General features: G+C 48.6%; 1 protein-coding gene across 3 annotated transcripts in view; it reads left to right on the forward strand.

Moving 5' to 3' along the window:
- The window catches only part of rhobtb4 (Rho related BTB domain containing 4), a 29,842-nt gene extending 13,040 nt beyond the window's left edge, over positions 1-16,802 (forward strand). For all 3 annotated transcript variants that reach the window (XM_029161584.3, XM_055511614.1, XM_029161583.3), the window contains 10 exons: positions 3,342-3,543; positions 3,695-3,798; positions 5,976-6,161; positions 6,302-7,121; positions 7,728-7,947; positions 8,747-8,865; positions 11,976-12,126; positions 12,206-12,294; positions 12,383-12,488; positions 12,604-16,802. In XM_029161584.3, the coding sequence (XP_029017417.1) occupies positions 3,352-3,543; positions 3,695-3,798; positions 5,976-6,161; positions 6,302-7,121; positions 7,728-7,947; positions 8,747-8,865; positions 11,976-12,126; positions 12,206-12,294; positions 12,383-12,488; positions 12,604-12,782 (2,166 nt within the window). In that variant the 5' untranslated portion in view covers positions 3,342-3,351 and the 3' untranslated portion in view covers positions 12,783-16,802. The remainder of the gene's footprint in view (positions 1-3,341; positions 3,544-3,694; positions 3,799-5,975; positions 6,162-6,301; positions 7,122-7,727; positions 7,948-8,746; positions 8,866-11,975; positions 12,127-12,205; positions 12,295-12,382; positions 12,489-12,603) is intronic.
- Positions 16,803-17,955: the final 1,153 nt, after the last annotated feature.

Consider the following 17,955-nt stretch of genomic DNA (forward strand, 5'->3'; position numbering starts at 1 on the left):
GTGTCTTCATTTTTTATGCAGTGTGCTATGTTATGTCATGGAGGTTGGTGGTTTGGTGTCAGTTCATAGTGCTGCTTGTGTGTATGTAAACCATCATCAAGTAGTTTGATGGCGAGGTTTAAGCCAAGCTTTATTTATTTATTATTTTTTTATTAGTGCAGCAGTTGTGAAATTGACTTTATACTTTATATTTTACATGTTTCAGTTCTAATAAATGACAATGGATCTCAGTCCAACGCACTATAAATCTATGAAATGTCACCTTTTGTCTTTGGAGATATAAAATCAAAAGCACGTGCGGAATGATCACTCATGCAAATGTGTACAATTACCACAGTGGTTTGTACACAGAGGCCAACAGAGCCCTTTTATCATTGAGGTGACCTGCATTCTGAGGTTTAATCACAAGTGTTTTGACAAATGACAATGTAAATGAACTGACAACTCATCTGTTTATTTTCACACTCTAAGCAGAGTCTTAAATAGTAACATTGTTACAATGTTTAGTGTGACAGCGTGAAATGCGACTGCGATAGAGAGAGACGCGAGGTAAAGACGGCGCTGGAGGTGTGTGTGTGTGTGTGTGTGTGTGGGGGGGGGGGGGGGGGGGGGGGGGGGGTTGAGTGCAGACATGGGAGGAGAAGGATGAAAGAAACGAGGGCACGGAGAGGGACCTGTTGTTGCGGCAGAGAGAGAGCAGGCGGTCCGTGCACGTCACGGGTGTGCGTGAGCAGGCCGAGCGGGCGAGTGAGTGAGTGAGTGAGTGAGTGAGCGGGCGAGCGAGCGCGTGCAGGTCTGAGGTCCACTTCCAGCCGTCCAGGGAGCCAGAGAGAGGCTGCAGACCCGGTTATGTAACCAGTCTGCGCCAGCTGCGCCCGTGGCGGCGTCTGTCTCACACGCTGCGCCCCCCCCCCCCCCCCCCCCCCCCCCCCCCCCTCTGCGAGGACGCACACCTGAACCGGACGCGTGCACGGGAGCCAGAACCTCTGACAAACGACGTGCGCGCTCGCACGCTCCCTTCGTTCCTTCCAACAATTACACACGGACGCTTTCTGCCGCGCCGTCGACCCTGCGACGGTCTGGAGCCTGCAGCTCTGTCTGCGTCTGCCACCGCTGGCTCGCGTTTGAAGCGGGGGCTCGTTGGGGTCAGGGTCGGGTTTGTCGTCATGGCGATGGGGTAAAAACCAGCCCCAAGGCAGAGCAGCACAAAAAAAGGAGCTTTGCAAAGGCTTTGGGACGAGCAGCCACTGCCTGTGAGTCGCGGATGGTGTTGCATAACAGATAGACGAGGGTGGAGGAGTCTGCTCCTTGACGGCCATCCATAACTAATAAGTAACAAAACCGAAGCCTGGGTGGAAACAAGGGTAAAGGCTAGTGGAGCAAAGTTACCAGACAGCGAGGGAAGTAGAAGGATGAGAGTGGGAATAAACGGGGAAAAATGGTTTAAAAAGGACTCAAGAGAAGCACACGCTGATTCCGCCCGTAAAGCAGCAGGTCGGTGTTTGTGTGTGTCGAGTGGGCGTCTGACTTCCTGTCACAGCGTTTCTAGCGCCGTGGGCCGTCAATATGTCGGTATATATATATACACGCGAACCGGGCCGCCGTCCTCGCTGCCCTGCTCCGAAGGCGTCCGCCCGCGGGACGGATCCGGGCCGTGTGTGCGGTTCACCGAGGGTCAGCGGCTCAAAGCGACACCTGAGCCGCGCGGCGTCTCGTTCCGCTCCCTGAACCGCGCAGCGCTGCTCCCACGGCTCCACTCACGCAATTAAGAATAATCGCCGATGTGTGTGTGTGTGTGTGTGTGTGTGTGTGTTTGTGTGTGTGAGACTCTCTGGGTCATGCATGTTAGGTGAACCTGGCCACACCACGGCCTTCGACGCTGCATCCTGATTGCATCATCGCTCGCATCATCCGCATGCTCACAGTCTGACCCAAAGCGTGCACACACACACTGATGCTGACGCTGGACCACAGGCCCTCCTCCTCTTCCTCTCTAGACCAGTAATCCCCCACTGTCTTGTCTCTCCTACAACCCCTTCTGCTAATCTACTGTCACATTGGAAACGCAGGAAATTAACATCGCTATGCATGACCCCCCCCCCCCTCATCATTGACCTGTCAATTTATTTCTCTTTTCCTCCTCGTGTGTAAAAAGGCACAAATAGGACCATCAGGTTGTGGAGCCTTTCTAATGACTTCTACCTGCAGCATGTGTCTCTAAAGGTGTAGAAGTCAGACAGGTGTCAGGGGAAAAGGGTATTTATAACTCTGACACACAGCTCTACCTCTCTCCTATGGATGGTTTTGCCTTTTTGACAGACACCGTTCTTCAGCGTAGAGAGACAAAAGCAGGCTTTGAACTGGCTGATGCAACTGGGGGTTCTTTAGAGAGGAAGTCTCAAAGCTCGACTGTGTCCTGGCGTCGCCAACAGGGAGGATGAGCGTCGAGTGCGTGGAGCAGCCTCCATGTTGATGGTTCGTGTGGACATTGAGCGCGGGTCAAGGCTGAATGGCGAGGAGCGCACATGGCTCACGTGTCTGATGAATAGGTGCCATTTTTAGCTTCAGGTGTCTGTCGGTGCCGGAGCTAAGTGTTGCGCTGGCATTCACGACAATGGAATAACAAGTGAAGGCCTTTATGAATCTTTCAGACGCTCTATTTATGGGACCTTGGCGTTGTTCTTTGAACAAGTTGCAAGGATGGATGGGCTGATTAACTTACTGTGTGTGTGTGTGTGTGTGTGTGTGTGTGTGTGTGTGTGTGTGTGTGTGTGTGTGTGTGTGTGTGTGTGTAGGCTGGTTATGCAATGAAGCATATTTTTCCAGGATTGTTTTAAAAATAGGTATTAACATATGTTTGCTTATTTGTCAGTATTTCATGAAAATGCTATTCTATTCTATTCTATTCTATTCTATTCTATTCTATTCTATTCTATTCTATTCTATTCTATTCTATTCTATTTTGTATTGCCAGGTTGTCTCATTAACTTTTGTCTGAAGTGAACCCGCTATCAATACATCAGAAAGGGAACAGAGAAAGGACGATGGGCTCGAGGGACATCGCTCTCTTTTCGTCCTTCTCTCTGTGCTGTGACAAAAATAGCCCAGTAGTTCCTCTGCTCCTCAGCCTGCGGACCATGTGTTCAGTAGAGGCGTTTGGCAGAAATCCCCAGAACGCTGGTCAGTGCGGCTATATGGAGGCTTAGGGCCTCATCAAAGCGCTGGTCGGACCGGGTCGGGTCGGGCAGGAGGCAGACGCCAGGGCGCTTTATCGATGCCATTTTAATTTGACATGAATATTGAATGAACCTCTTTTTCTTTCTGCTTCTCTTATCCTCCAGGGCCCTCTCCATGGATATAGATACGGACTATGAGCGGCCCAATGTGGAAACCATTAAATGTGTGGTGGTCGGGGACAACGCAGTAGGCAAGACCAGGCTGATCTGTGCCCGGGCCTGCAACGCCACCCTCACACAGTATCAGCTGCTCGCCACCCACGTGCCAACGGTCTGGGCCATCGACCAGTACCGTGTATGCCAGGAGGTGGGCTCACACGCACGCACGCACGCACGCACGCACTCGCATGCACGCACACGCACTCGCATGCACACACACACCTTTATCAACGCAAACATCGCAATAAACTCAAGACCTTTGTCCTGAATGCTGGGATGTGCGTGTGTCTGTGTTGCAGGTGTTAGAAAGATCTCGTGACGTAGTAGATGAGGTCAGTGTGTCCCTGAGGCTGTGGGACACGTTTGGAGATCATCACAAAGACAGACGCTTCGCCTACGGCAGGTGAGCAGATATATTTACACACACACACACACACACACACACACACACACACACACACACACACACACACACACACACACACACACACACACACACACACACACACTAGTTGCTGACCCGCTACCACAGTAAAGGCATTTTTCAGGAGAATGTGACTTAACAGTGTGTGAATGTATCAAATGTGTCACACCCTCATAAATGTGCCCACATAACGTTTACCAAGTCAGACGCTGTTTTTCGTGTAATCCAGCTGCCACGCTTTTTAGTTGACCCCTGCCCTCAAGCTGCTACATCCTTCCTCCACTAGACATGATTGGATCATTGCTTGATCCTCTTACCCCCCCTCGTCCATCTATCAAAGCCGCTGTATTGGCATGAAATGCAGAAGCGCTCGTTGCCAGAGCAGAATCAGCAAAAAAAGCCTGGACCGTGTTAAGTGATGGTCGTGTGTCCTACTGCTTTACTCCAGTCTTTTATAATTTGCCATATGTCATGTGCCATAACCACACACACACACACACACATCTCCATAACAGACAGTTTGTGCTTTTCCAGATTGCTCGTGCCTCCGTTTGTTCCCTTGTTCTTCGTTCCCTGCTCCATTTGTCACAGTGACGTGCGTCTCGCGTGTGCACGTACATGCCCCGCATGCCTCGTCAGCTGATAACAGACAGTGCCAGCTCAGCTGTTTTCCGCTCCCTGGCTGCATGCACCTTCGGGCACGGAGGTCCCCTCGCTGGCCTCCAGCTCTGCCCGTTTGGGACGTGCCCTTTTTTCCTCCAGACTCATCTCCTTCACGTCACCCTCTCCTACGCCCTTCACACGTTGCTGCTCTCTAACCCTCTCGACACCTTCCGCCTCTTTGCGGCCTTTTGTTGATACCAAAACTCAAAACATCGCATTGTTAGACGATACCCAGACTGTCACATGCTTTGTTAGGAGAGGAACACGCCGGTTACAAAACAGTCGCCGCCTGAAAATAGGCAAAGCCAAACTTATCCTCAGCAAACGGCACCTTAAATATCTCCAGCCAGCAAAAACTAGTTTTTAATAACAAGCAAAGCTCCAAAGTCTCTAATAATAATGTTATATATTACATTTCTTCTTATTAATACATGTTATGTATAATAATGTTTAAATAATGTCAGTGTCATTTTTCACTGTTTGCCAGGTTGTATTTGACAACACATCTGTGCTGGAAGCAGCTCAGCAGTAGTAATGGATTCTGTCTGTTGACCTGACTTTCATATTTTCATATTTCCGTTCAATGAGAAACACAGCACATGCACATAACAAGACCTCCAGCTGAACAAGCCGTTGTAGTGATCCTTTCATAGAGTGCTAGGGGGGATTAGGGGTGTGTGAGCTTTGATGCTCACAAAACAAAAATCTCAAATATATTTGATATGTGCTGCCTGTCAATAGGGGTCAATGTGGCACCCAAGTGTTCTGCAGCCGGTCACATGCAATGCGCTGTGTGGTTTAGGAGGCAGGTCATTTAGGAACTGCTGGACGAATAAAAGTTCCGTCTCTCGGACGAAGAGCTCGATGAGAAGTTACCTAGAAACGAATACATGTGCTCTAACACGCCAAGGAAATATTAGCAACAGGGTTCAGCTGTTGATGTTGTTGTCTCCTTGTTGAAACACATTTTGAGGAAGTGTGTGCGTGTGTGCGTGTGTGTGTGTGTGTCCTGATCTATTCTTAGCTATCTCTTTGTGCTTCATGTAGCCTTGGAGGGCTTAGAGAGGTTTACGTAAGAGGGAGATGGGCCACACAGATCACCAGCCCAGTCTCAACACACACACACACACACACACACACACACACACACACACACACACACACACACACACACACACACACACACACACACACACACACACCCCACGTAGCTTTCTCGATGGCACTGTCCATGCTCCCGCACTTCCTTGCAGCACAACAAGCTCCTTCTATGCACAACACACGTGTTAACATACAGTGACAAGATGTTCAGTGACTCAGTGCAGATCTTTTTTTTTTTCTTCATCTCTTCTGTCCCCTTCACTCCATCAAACGCAGCGTGCTCTCCTTCTGCTGACGCGTCTTTTGTCAGCTGGCCTCTGTCATCGTCTCTCCTGGTCTTGTGTTGTAAACGCACACGATGACCCTGACTCTCCCCCCATGCTTCCTTGCAGGTCTGATGTGGTGGTGCTGTGCTTCTCTCTGGCTAATCCCAACTCGCTGCGCCATGTTCGCACCATGTGGTTCCCAGAGATCAAGCACTTCTGTCCCCGGACGCCCATCATACTGGTCGGCTGCCAGCTGGACCTGCGCTATGCCGACCTGGATGCAGTGAACCGGGCACGACGACCGCTGGCCAAGTGAGACTTTATCAGACACAGTCAGAAAAAAGGACTAGGTTTTGGGTTTGTCACTGTGATCAGTGACCAGTAAAAACAGCTTTACGTCAGAGAATGAATTATTTTTACCCTGTCATGATGAATCCTCTTTTTGCCCACAGACCCATCAAACCCACAGATATCCTCCCCCCGGAGCGAGGTCACGAGGTGGCAAAGGAGCTTGGGATTCCCTACTACGAGACCAGCATTGTAGCGCAGTTTGGAGTCAAAGATGTTTTCGACAACGCCATCCGTGCTGCCCTCATCTCCCGTCGACACCTTCAGTTCTGGAAGTCCCACCTGAAAAAGGTCCAGCGACCCCTTCTCCAAGCTCCCTTCCTGCCGCCACGACCCCCGCGGCCCATTGTGGGGATCCCAGACCCGCCTCCCACCGATGGCGAGGGCCCTGACTCGCTTTTCTGCCAGCCGCTGTGTGCAGATGTGCTCTTCCTCCTGCAGGGCGGCGCCACTCGCGTCTTTGCGCACAAAGTCTATCTGGCGACGTCCTGCTCCAAGTTCTACGACCTCTTCACCCTGGACCTCGGGGGATCGTGCGCGGGGCCGCAGGGGGAGGAACAGGAGAGCAAGGAAAACACGGAGAGCGGGGAGGAAGACGAGCAGAGCAGGAGAGGAGCCAAGGAGCAAGCTGGGCGCACCAAGAGCCTGGACATCGACAAGGAAGGGGCCGACGGAGGAGTGCGGGGCTTGAATGGGCCCCAGCTGCTCCAGCAGGGCTCTCTGAGGACTTCCCAGAGCGACAACGCCCTCCCCTCTCGAGCCCAGTACTCGGTAGGAGCGCTGGGCACTGGTCGAGCGCTTTCAGGATGGGGAAGGGGGTTTCTGAGCGTGTGTCTGGAGCATATTGAAGATCCCATGACTGGACGATTGCGCCTCATGACAGTGGTAGCCATGGACGCTCTTATACAGGAAGAGCCATTTAAGGTGAGTGAGAATGGAGATAGTTTGGGGGATTGTCTTAAAATGTCTTGATAGTGAAATAAAACGACTTGAAACTAAAAGCTTTAATACCTGTGATGATACTTAAAATAGTGTATGCAAAGTTTTTCAGTTCAGTTTCACGTCTTTATTTTTAGATGTATTCGTTTTTTTGGAACGTTGACATATGAAAACTGGTATAACATGTGTAAAATACGTTTTACAATAGCCTGGCATCAGAACATGACCATTATAAGTTGCACTATTAGAAACCAATGCAGAAACATCGTTTTACATCTGTTGAGGCCATAAGAACACTACTTTAAGCCACAGCAATTGCAACTGTGCTTATTATTTCCTTGTCTCTTGTCCCTAAAAAAGACCTAATCCTGGGAAAAAAGGAAGTGTAACAAAGTTACAAGAAAAATAAAGACAAAAACTCGAAAACATGAAAACTAATGCTAAAAATCTATTTGAATTGAAAAACTTTGCACACACTTTCTTTCATTGCGCTTCAGGACATACGTCCCATATGTAGCTCCATACGTGAGCTACGCGTCCGTATAGTTGAAGCCTTCGTGCTCGTATTTGACGCCGTGGCTGCCGTTTCAGGCCGTGCTTCAGTACCTGTACACGGGCAGCCTGGACGAGGGCCGGGGGGACCTGATGCAGGTGGCCACCATAGCAGAGCTGCTGGAGGTGTTCGACCTGCGGATGATGGTGGCCAACGTGCTGAACAGAGAGAGCTTCATGAACCAGGAGATCACCAAGGCTTTCCATGTGCGCAGAGCCAACCGCATCAAGGAGAGCCTCAACAAAGGGACATTTGCAGGTAAATAAGAGTCGCCGAGCGTTCAGCTCCTCCAGACTGTCACCAGCGTGTGTGTGTGTGTGTGTGTGTGTGTGTGTGTGTGTGTGTGTGTGTGTGTGACTGGATGTGGGCGGCTGAGTGACTACACGCACTGTACATTTGAACGTAGCCGGTTAAAGTCATCAGTCTCTATTTGTGTTTGTGTGTCTCCCTTCGCATGTCGTCGCAGCATTTGCAGCACGTGTCCATGCGGTCACTCGCTCATGTCTTCAGAATTATGACGAAAACCCTTCCCTTTTGTTCAGTTCTTACAAGATTGGCTCAAAAATAAAGCTGCATTAGCAGTTTTCTAATTTTCTTTGTAGCGATTTGTTATTTTAGGATTAAATTACCGTTACAGCATTGTTGCAGAAACATAGCTGCTGTGTTTTCCTGTTAGCGTTTCAGACAGAGCCTCAGCCTAGAGTCCACACAGGCTTAACTCTGTGACCTATTAGCCCACGTCTGCTCTTTTTCTCGTACTGTGTCAAACGCTGTTCTGTCCTCCTGTCAATTTATCTCTCTGTCTGTCTACCTGTGTCTATGTCTGCGTGGGTCTGTCTGGCGTTTTGTGTGTGTGTGTGTGTGTGTGTGTGTGTGTGTGTGTGTGTGTGTGTGTGTGTGTGTGTGTGTGTGTGTGTGTGTGTGTGTGTGTGTGTGTGTGTGTGTGTGTGTGTGTGTGTGTGTGTGGACGTCTGCCTTGTCTGTCTTTCCCCCCTCTGTAGCTTGGTCTTCTGTGGCACTCCACACCATGAATGCTCTTTTCCCACCCCGGTTTTAGATGTGGTGTTCCGGCTGGATGACGGCTGCCTCCCGGCCCACAAGCCCCTGCTCATCTCCAGCTGCGACTGGATGGCCGCTATGTTCCGTGGCTCGTTCATGGAAAGCTACATCGAGGAGGTAATCTCAGACATGAGCTCGGGGATGGAGTTACCTTTAAGATTTGAGGAGGGATTTGGTTTCTGTACCGTGAATCCTGGGAAATTTACAACAGTGCACTGGGGTCAGCAGCCTCCTCACCCACTTGGTCCGAGTGTCTGACAGCAACTGTAACACACACAGCAGCTTCCAGTATGTTCAGTAAGGTTCATTCAGGATGTTTGTGGCGTGCTGACGTTGAGAGTTCTTTTACATCAGTAAATATGATGGGAACTTTGCATGACCTGAGCCCTAGAGACCATGTGGGCACACACACACACACACACACACACACACACACACACACACACACACACACACACACACACACACACACACACACACACACACACACACACACACACACACTTAATTTTCAGGTACGCTTTGAACAACATGAAACCTTCTCACAGTGTGACTTCCTGTTGTACCCTGTTCTGCCTCCATGAGATACAAACCACAAACTATGTGGGTTTGACACTGAGACTACGTGGGTTTGACACTGAGACGCAGCTCGTTTCTCATAGCGGTGTCTCTGATGTAGGTTTTGATCCTCCGAACAAACTCTAAAATCTAGAGGGCACAATCTTCTCTAATCTTTGGTCTTGGGACATTCGAGTGAGGTTCTTGTATCGGTACCTCAGTCCAGTATAATAGTCAAGGAGTGGTGAGTCTGGCTGCTTCAGGCCAGCTTTTTTCTGAGCCTCAGCTTCTGGTCACTGGTTACTCCACCGGGATGTGGCCTTTGCACCGGACCTGACCTACTGTAACCAGAAAGGAAGTTCATGAGTTCTTTCTGTCTTTAAGTTGACACTCCCCAGACTGGGTGCAGAACCAGATCCCCTGGGGTTTGGTTACTTTCAAGGTCGACAGGATTAGGTGTCGGAGGCTCAGGTCCTGAGGAGGCCCTGAGAGGGACAGAGGAAGCATATATATATATTAGATTTAGAAAGAGGTCCATAAATTGTCCAACACAGATATTGACATTAGAGGATTACCATACAACTAATATGTTTTTAATTGTGTTGTTGAGTTTTCTTTACAAAAATGTGGTTTATGTTAATGCTTAATAAAATCGCATGCCATTATTTATCGGCCTAGCGATGGTTTAGTTACCAAGCTCATAGGGAAGAACATGCTTTCGGTTCAGCTTGTTTCCACGTGGATGAGCCTGGGTTTTATTCCAGAACACACCATGTGAGTGGGCGTTTAAAAAGCCATTGCAGCTATTGTGGCCAATGGTGAAAACAGGACACCAGCATCACTGAGGGGGCACAGCGTTTGCTGCCGGTGTCTATGGTTACTCTAAACGGTGCATGCGAGCGAGTGCTGTGGGCCGCGTTTATGACTTGAAGAACGCAGGTGCCCTGGAGACAGAGCCTCAAAAGCACAATGAAGCTGCCGCTTTACGAAGGTGCATAGAGACGTACGTGCAGTTTTTTTTACTCCACTGGAAAGCGCTGCAGTGTTCATTACAGAATTAGATTCTTCATATTGCAGTCTGAGGATGGTCTGCTGCAGCGGAGGAGCTTCCTAAAAGGAGCTGCAGGAGCAGATGGCCCAACTCACTCCTAGTGTTGGCAAGTACACATGAAATATAAAAATGAACCATCAACGGTTAAGATCTGTTGCAGTCAATCTTTATATTACTGTTTTTGGGGAAATTGTATGAAGCCACACGCTCTGTAACGGTGAGAGTCGCGCGTGATCAACGGGTGGCCTTCTATTTTCAGGCCAAGTCACGCTTCCCTGTATTGTTGGGCCACAGATTTCAGTGCGCACGCTGTGGTGTGGTAACAGACGCAGATTCTTTATCACAGCTGTTCTTTCTTTGCGGCATTATGAGTATTCGCATGATTACAGGCTGACACTGTGCAGAAAAGCTCCGCTGACCACTAGTCGTAGTAAAATGGGTTTTAGCCGTGGTGCTTTAATCGAACGGCTCATGCGTCAGGCAGCTGTGGTCTGTTGTCTGTATACAAACAGACCAAAGGATGTGTCACTGGGCACCTCTAGGAACGGCCCTGGTTCCCAGCGGAGGCAGGGCCTCAAAGCCCTGTCCCGTTTACGTGAGACGTCCAAAACGCATCAGCTGCCTCTAAATATGGAACGTGACCGGTTTTCCAGGAACAGCGTTGGAGCACAGACAACTGACTTTACAGTCAGTGGCATCAGTCAGTCGCATAAGGCAGAGGATGAAGAGATCTATTGCGTCTGACGACTCCAGGTCATTGTTTTACATTGACTGATGTGTGATGGAATGGTGAACACCCTGAGTGGGCCGCGTCTTCATGCGTTCATCACCCGCTCTGTGGCACAGACGAGCGGAATCAGACCTGTTCCATACGTTCTCTGCTTCTGCCTTTAATGGGATTTTTAAAATATGAAAGAAAAATCGGTGGCTTCATCCTTTAAGCATTTAAATCTTCAATTCTCTTAAGGCCATTTGTTGCCAACCCTGTTATCTCACAGAAGCCGCTTTCCCAAAGCCTCCGCACCATTAGACTTTATCAGCATTCCACTGTGGGCTTAGGCTTTATGGGCCTGCAAGTAAACCAACCTCATAATTGCCTCCTGGCAGCAAAAGAACATCTGTCGGTGCAGCTGGTTGGCCTCATCCATGAGCGTCCTCTCGCCGTAGAGGCGTCCACTCAGCGATGCCTTGTGGACCCGGCTGGGGTTTGAAGTTGGACGGACCATCCTGGCGTCGGTGTTGTGGCTTGTTGGTCGTAACGAGAGGTCACGCCAAGCTGACATTTTCCTAATTGGTTATGGGAGTCGAGGTTTGAAGAGCACCGCCGTGGGTGCTCTCTGGAAGCACCTGCTGGGGTCAGGTCAGCACTCTTGTAATCATCCTCCTTCCTTGTGTCCATTCCTAGGCCTCCCTAGATCTGTTTAAAGTGACAGAGACACTGTCTCATCTCTCTTGTGGATTATTTTATTCCACACAGGGGGGTTCTTACATTGAAAGCAGCGTGGGCAGTGTCTAACTGATGATATGGCGACATCTAGAGGCCGCTGCGTGTGACTATTACACGCTTTACTTTGGTTTTACCTTATAAAGCATGCCGTCGCCCCGTGTCCTGTTTCAGGTGCCTCTTCCAAACACCAGCACCGCCTGCATGCGAGGAGTGCTGGAGTTCCTGTACTGCGGCCTGCTGACGCCCTGTCCTGGTCTGGAGCCCATGGAGTTGGTCATCCTCGCCAACCGGCTGTGTTTGCCCCGCCTCGTTGCCCTCACAGGTACAGGCTGATTCTGGAGTAGTCGTGGCGTTTAGCGCATGTAAATGGATGTTAACACGCTTAAACTGTGCGCCTTCAGAACAGCACGCTGTGGATGAGCTCCTCCAGCTGGCGCTGAAGGGAGTCGACATTGACGGACAGGTGCTGGCCTACCTGGAGGTTGCACAGGTCGGGCTCTGTCCTTTTTAAATGACGCGCTTTTGATTTTATCAGTCACTAACGGTTGTTAATTGGCCGTTTGTTTTGTGTTTTTTAGTTCCACAATGCCAAGCAGCTATCAGCCTGGTGTCTCCATCACATCTGCACTAATTACAACAGCATCTGTCGCAAGTTTCCCAAAGACATGAAGGCGATGTCTCCAGGTACAGACACCTCGTTCCTTTAATCCAAAACCAATGGCTCCTGCTTCCACCCTCCCGTCATGCTCATTATCATCCGATTGCTTCACTGCGTCTCCTTTGGTCCCTCTCCCCACAGAAAACCAGAGGCACTTTGAGAAGCAGCGCTGGCCTCCCGTGTGGTTCCTGAAGGAGGAGGACCGCTACCTCCGCTCCCAGAAGGAGCGTGAGCGCGAGGAGGAGATCCTGCACAAGCAGCACACCAAGCGGGGCTGGTGCTTCTGGAGACACCCGTCCTCGTCCTCACACATCTCCTAAGAGGCTTCTCCTCCACTGACTGACATAACCCAGGAAACCGGCCTCCTCCCAGACTCGCGCACCGGGAGCTCTGCCCTAGAGCGGGAGGAAGCTCGCTCGCAGTGCTCGTATGCCTGAATGTCAGCATGTTTGGGGGAATGTATGTGCCTCTTTGTAGCTGTGGGTGATCCGAGTGCATTTTACGCTGGCGTGACGGGTGCGGACTGAACCGAAGGGTGTGTGTGCAGGTGTGGTTTTATGACTGAGTGATGCTTCCAAGTCGAGCGCTTACCAGCCGCACTGGCCTGCGAGGGTGTCCGGCGTCGCAGTGCAGCCCCTTGTCTCCTCCCTCCACCAGCACTCGAGTGGCTGGACTGGGAGCGTCCCAGTCTCCATCCTTCACGCCGACCTTAAGGACTTTTACACATTGGCCACAGCAGCTCCGGCTCGGAGAGCTTACCTCTGCCTTCACTATCACACAGACTGTTAGCTTGCACACCCGCCCCCCCAAAACCAGCACTGGACTAGCAGGAGCGTACACTAACATTTTGCTATTGTTTGATCTTTAATATATATACATATATGTATGTGTGTGTATATATATAAATATATATCCTATGCGCCTTCTCAGACACTATTATCAGGGTAAATGGCGCACACTACCCCCCGGGAAGGTTCGAGGACCTCAATGGTTGCGATCACAGCACCAGTGATGAGACTGTTAGTCAACAGGTTAGGTGTAAACGATGGTCGTAGCTGTTAGCTGTTAGCCTTCAGTATAGTCCGGATGTAGTCCGTAGTCTTGGTCACCCACCCACTCCTCTTTCTCCTGCGCTGCAAAAAAGTGAAAGACGAGCTGCCGTGCGATGCGCGTGTTTCACCAGTTTGCGTTTCAGAGGCTTTTTAGGTGACTACTGCGTAACGATGGAGGGGGTGACGAGGGCTAGCCTTACTTGATACCTCTGCTCTGGAGGAACGACGCGTAGAGTATTACACACGTGCTTGTAACGTCCATCCTTAACCACTAGGCTGCGCTGAAGCACCTCGGCCAGCCTGCCTTTACAGCCCTTCACCACTAGGGGCAGCACTGCTCAGGGCCCTAGCACTAACCTTACCACTAACAGGAGTTTTTATGCATGTGACTTCTTCTCAAGTGTAAATCTCCACTGTCACCAGTATAACTTTGATCCTTGCGAAGTGTTAGGAGGCGGCTGAAACACATGCACAGTGTTAGCAGTGCATTTAAAAACCTGCACCTTTTGATTTCCACCGGATTTTTTTTTTTTGAATACCAAAGCTGTGATTCTTTCTTCCTCACGTTCTTCTTTCTTCTTCTTCCCCCGCGTCCTTTTATCAGCAAGAGAGGATGAAGGTGAGGAGAGAGAGGGCAGAAAGGAGTCCCGCCCTGCGGTGGCGGGTGTCGCAGCTGGACGTTGCCTTCCATTCCTCTTGCTGGATTTGAAAATGGTGCTTAAAACACAATAGGACAGAGTCCACACGAACACTCTTCACACAGTTCTACGTTCACAGTTAAAGCATCTGTCCAGCTGTGAAGTGTTTATGTGCGGTGGATTTGCAGAGGTGATTTTACACACCACTTGTGTTGCTTTTCTGCTCGAACGTAACGCGTTCGGTCGTTCGTCCGTATCAACCACTCGATCCAGACTGAACTTTGCGCTTGCAGTCGTCTCAAGCGATGCTTGGATGCGTAGCTGCATGCGTGCGCAGAGTGGCTTCTCCTCTTAAGGGTGCTAATTTCCTTGGGCTCCAGTTCTGAATGTGAAAACGAGGCTTGGCGGTGACGAGCGCCTGTTAGCACGTTGTGCTATTTGTGGGTTCGCGCCCCTCGGCTTCACCCGGGAACGTGTGGGAAATAGATTGTGTGAGCCGCACGCACTCCGGGGGAGCCGCGTTAAAATCACTGTCGACTGCCGGATCGAAGGCGGACGGGATCTCACGAGGCACAAGTGACAACCCGACTCACTGCTCCATGAAAGTCTGGCTCTGCTGGCATTTAAACCCCTTCCAGTGGGCGGCCGTGGGAATTGAGACATCACGCTGACGTGACTTTTTCATTTCCCACATTGATACGATTTGTCTAATTAATAATTGGCTTCTCCCGCTGAGTCTCTTGTGCCTTACAGTTAGGCAAAAGTTGAAACGGAGTTTGGGATCGTAGGCCACGGCGGCGTTCCAACTTAGCTTCCTTTTGCACTGTCAGACATTGGCCCCGCCCTCATGGAACAAATGCAGGGTCCACTGAACCTGCTGCATGTTTTGTGAAGACAAAGGCCTTGAATCAAACTTTCTAAAGAGCGCCGTGCTGGAGTGCAGACCGGTCTGTTCTCATGGCCTTTGTGTTGTTTTTTTTAAGTAGCTACTGGTTTGAGTGACTGGTAAAACATAAGGTTGAGTCCTGTCCTGTGGAACCTTAACGCCGCTGACCGGCCCGTGCGCTCCGAGGCTGCGGCCACTCATGGACTGTGGTATATTTGCATGGTGGCCCGACTTTGCCACCTTCTGGAATGCACTTTCTTCTTCTTCGTCTCTGCATTTCTATGCTTGGCATGAATTGTTCTTTCATGTAAGATTGTTTCGAAACAAAACAGATGATTGTAGCACATTTTCACAAAGTCTGTTTTTCTTCCCAGAGGCCGAGTCGCTCGACTTGTCCGGCTCCTTGTTTAAGGTCTGTTTGATGTTTAAACCCCCAGATAGCATTCTTCTTGCTATGTGGCATTATGCACTTGTCAGTTTTTTCTAAATTAAATCAGCACAGCTTGAAGTAGCATCTCTGTATATTGCATTAACTCATCCTTCCAGACTTGTATGGTCACAGTCTTGAGTCAATGGGTCAGTCTAGGTGGAGCTTTTCTTCCTTTGTAGGAGGCCTGACGTACATTTTTTTTCAAACGTGAGGCCTAGTGAGTGAGAGAACGCATTGTTTCTAGTGTCTTGGTGTCTTCTTTCCTGTGCCTTTGGTGAATTCTCACTCTTTTGGCTTTTGTACAGTCTGTGCACCAACAGGATTATTTGCGTTGATTAAGCCAAGAAATACATGCATGTACCCACGGAAATCCAGTAGGCAACCTTCTTCCATGTGTAGTATTTAGTGCTTTTGTAGACTGCCTCGTGGTTCCTCATTGTTTTTGAAGCATTAAGCAGATACTAGGTCCTAGTGATAACTTCCAGTGATGATGTAATACATGCTTTACAAGATAAGTCATGAAACAACCAAGAAACCAAGCAAACCAGCAATGATGAAAACATGTTTTGGGACTTGACTTTCAGGTGCCTGCACTTTCTGTTATGTAGCCTAATAAGTCTTTTCTTGATGAAAACTCAAATGTCTTGTTACTTTCCACTTCCTCGTGCTCGGTTTCTTCCTGAAACTAACGGATAATTGTTTCCTACTGCTTCCACTGTTTAGCTGCAGTTCAGTAAATTTCAATCACTTAAAAGCAGCATGTTCTCAGAAACGAGCGCCTGGTCGGATTAATAAACAACTATATATATTATGCTTTAATGAAAATAGTTGTTATCCAAAATACAGTACAGTGTTGTAACTTTGAATTAATCTCTCACTTTATGACTGCTTACCACACTGTATTTATGTACTAGGCTGGCGTGTACATAGTGTGTGCACCGAGCGGCAGGATGTGTTCAAACAGACAGACATGGTGTTATTAACCCCAGTCTATTGCGTCATTTTAAAGTGTATTAGATATACTGTATAGTATTGATATGCAATTATGTTTCCATTGACTCATTTACTGCTAGTGTTTAAAACAATAAGAGGCAAACAACAGCATACCACACTTAAAAGTTATTAAGGGCTTTCAAGAAAATATACAACAATCAGAATGTTTTGCTGCTGTTGCAAAAAATGTTTTGAGACAAAAACTTTTAATATTTTTTGAACCACTGTGATTTGTACAAAAATTACAAAAAGAAAAGTAGAAAAAGGATTTTGTTCTTTTTTGCCATTTCAGTATTTTGATGTTTGACATGAATTTTATTAAAACTGTTAATCTTTTGAAACTGGTCCAGTTTTTATTGCGTTTGCTGATGTTTTTTGTGAGTAAGATCAGACAGTGAATTTCCTAAAATGTGCGGCTTTCTTGAATTTCTCATCGTCACATCAAAGTGTGTAACCATTCAGAAATAGCGGCTTTTAATTCGATACTGTATAAATACATCTGAATAATGGGTGACAGCCAGTTGGCTGGAGCCTGTTCCCTCATTACGCTGCCATTAATCAAACACACAAAAGGCCTGGAAGTGGTTCTGAGTGTTGCTTTAGACGTTGGTAGGGTAAAAAGCGAACCAGACCCAGCGTCACCGTAAAAAACGGTCAGTACAACAGTCTAAAAACAACTGAAGCGGCTTCTTTAAGGATTCTTCTTAGTTCTGTAGTGATGAGCAACCGTTTAAAAATATTTTGTCAAGAACGGCCCTGAAGAGGTCGGCATGTCTGTGAACGTCTGCAGGCAATTAATGCGTGTGATGATGAATGTAAATACCGATGCCTCGCGACAAGGTGCACAACACTGCTGAGACTCCAGAACAGTCTGATTGGACCCTGCCAGAAAACAAGCTGTGGCAAAAGATTATTTTTCGATGAAGCCAAGATGAACCTCTACATGAATGATGAGTAGATATTTTAGTGACATTAAATTTAAGAAGATTCTTTAGGAATGAAGTAAGGTGAAAAGAAAATCTTTCAAACACTCGTTTGATGCTGTGGTGCCCCCTTGTGGCGAAAACGTGTGCAATGCATATTTTTCAGAGAAAGAAATCAGGTGTACACGTTTTCTACGTGACCAAATATAAGTACATTTGATGTTTTGCAGTGTCTCACATATCGGTCACTTTAACATCATAAATGATTGACTTGTTCAATATTGAAAACCTCTCTTGCATAAGCATTGTGCATTGCTAGGAGCGGTGGATCCCTGCACACATACATCATCAGGATCAACATGCCATTAGCCGAGGCTTTTAATACTGAGCCTGGTAAAGGATCACAGGAAGCCACAGAGACATGGGGGCAGAGGGACGAGTGTTGCTATGGCGATGCTCAGTGATGTGGCTGATGATGCTTAAGTTTAGAGGGGTGACGTGGGAAGGATCTGTTTGTGGCTAGCGGAAAATCTGCCCCCATCTGCATCTGTGTCCGTTCGTCAGACTGACA

This window comes from Betta splendens, chromosome 9, assembly GCF_900634795.4.
Source record: "Betta splendens chromosome 9, fBetSpl5.4, whole genome shotgun sequence".
NCBI lineage: Eukaryota > Metazoa > Chordata > Actinopteri > Anabantiformes > Osphronemidae > Betta > Betta splendens.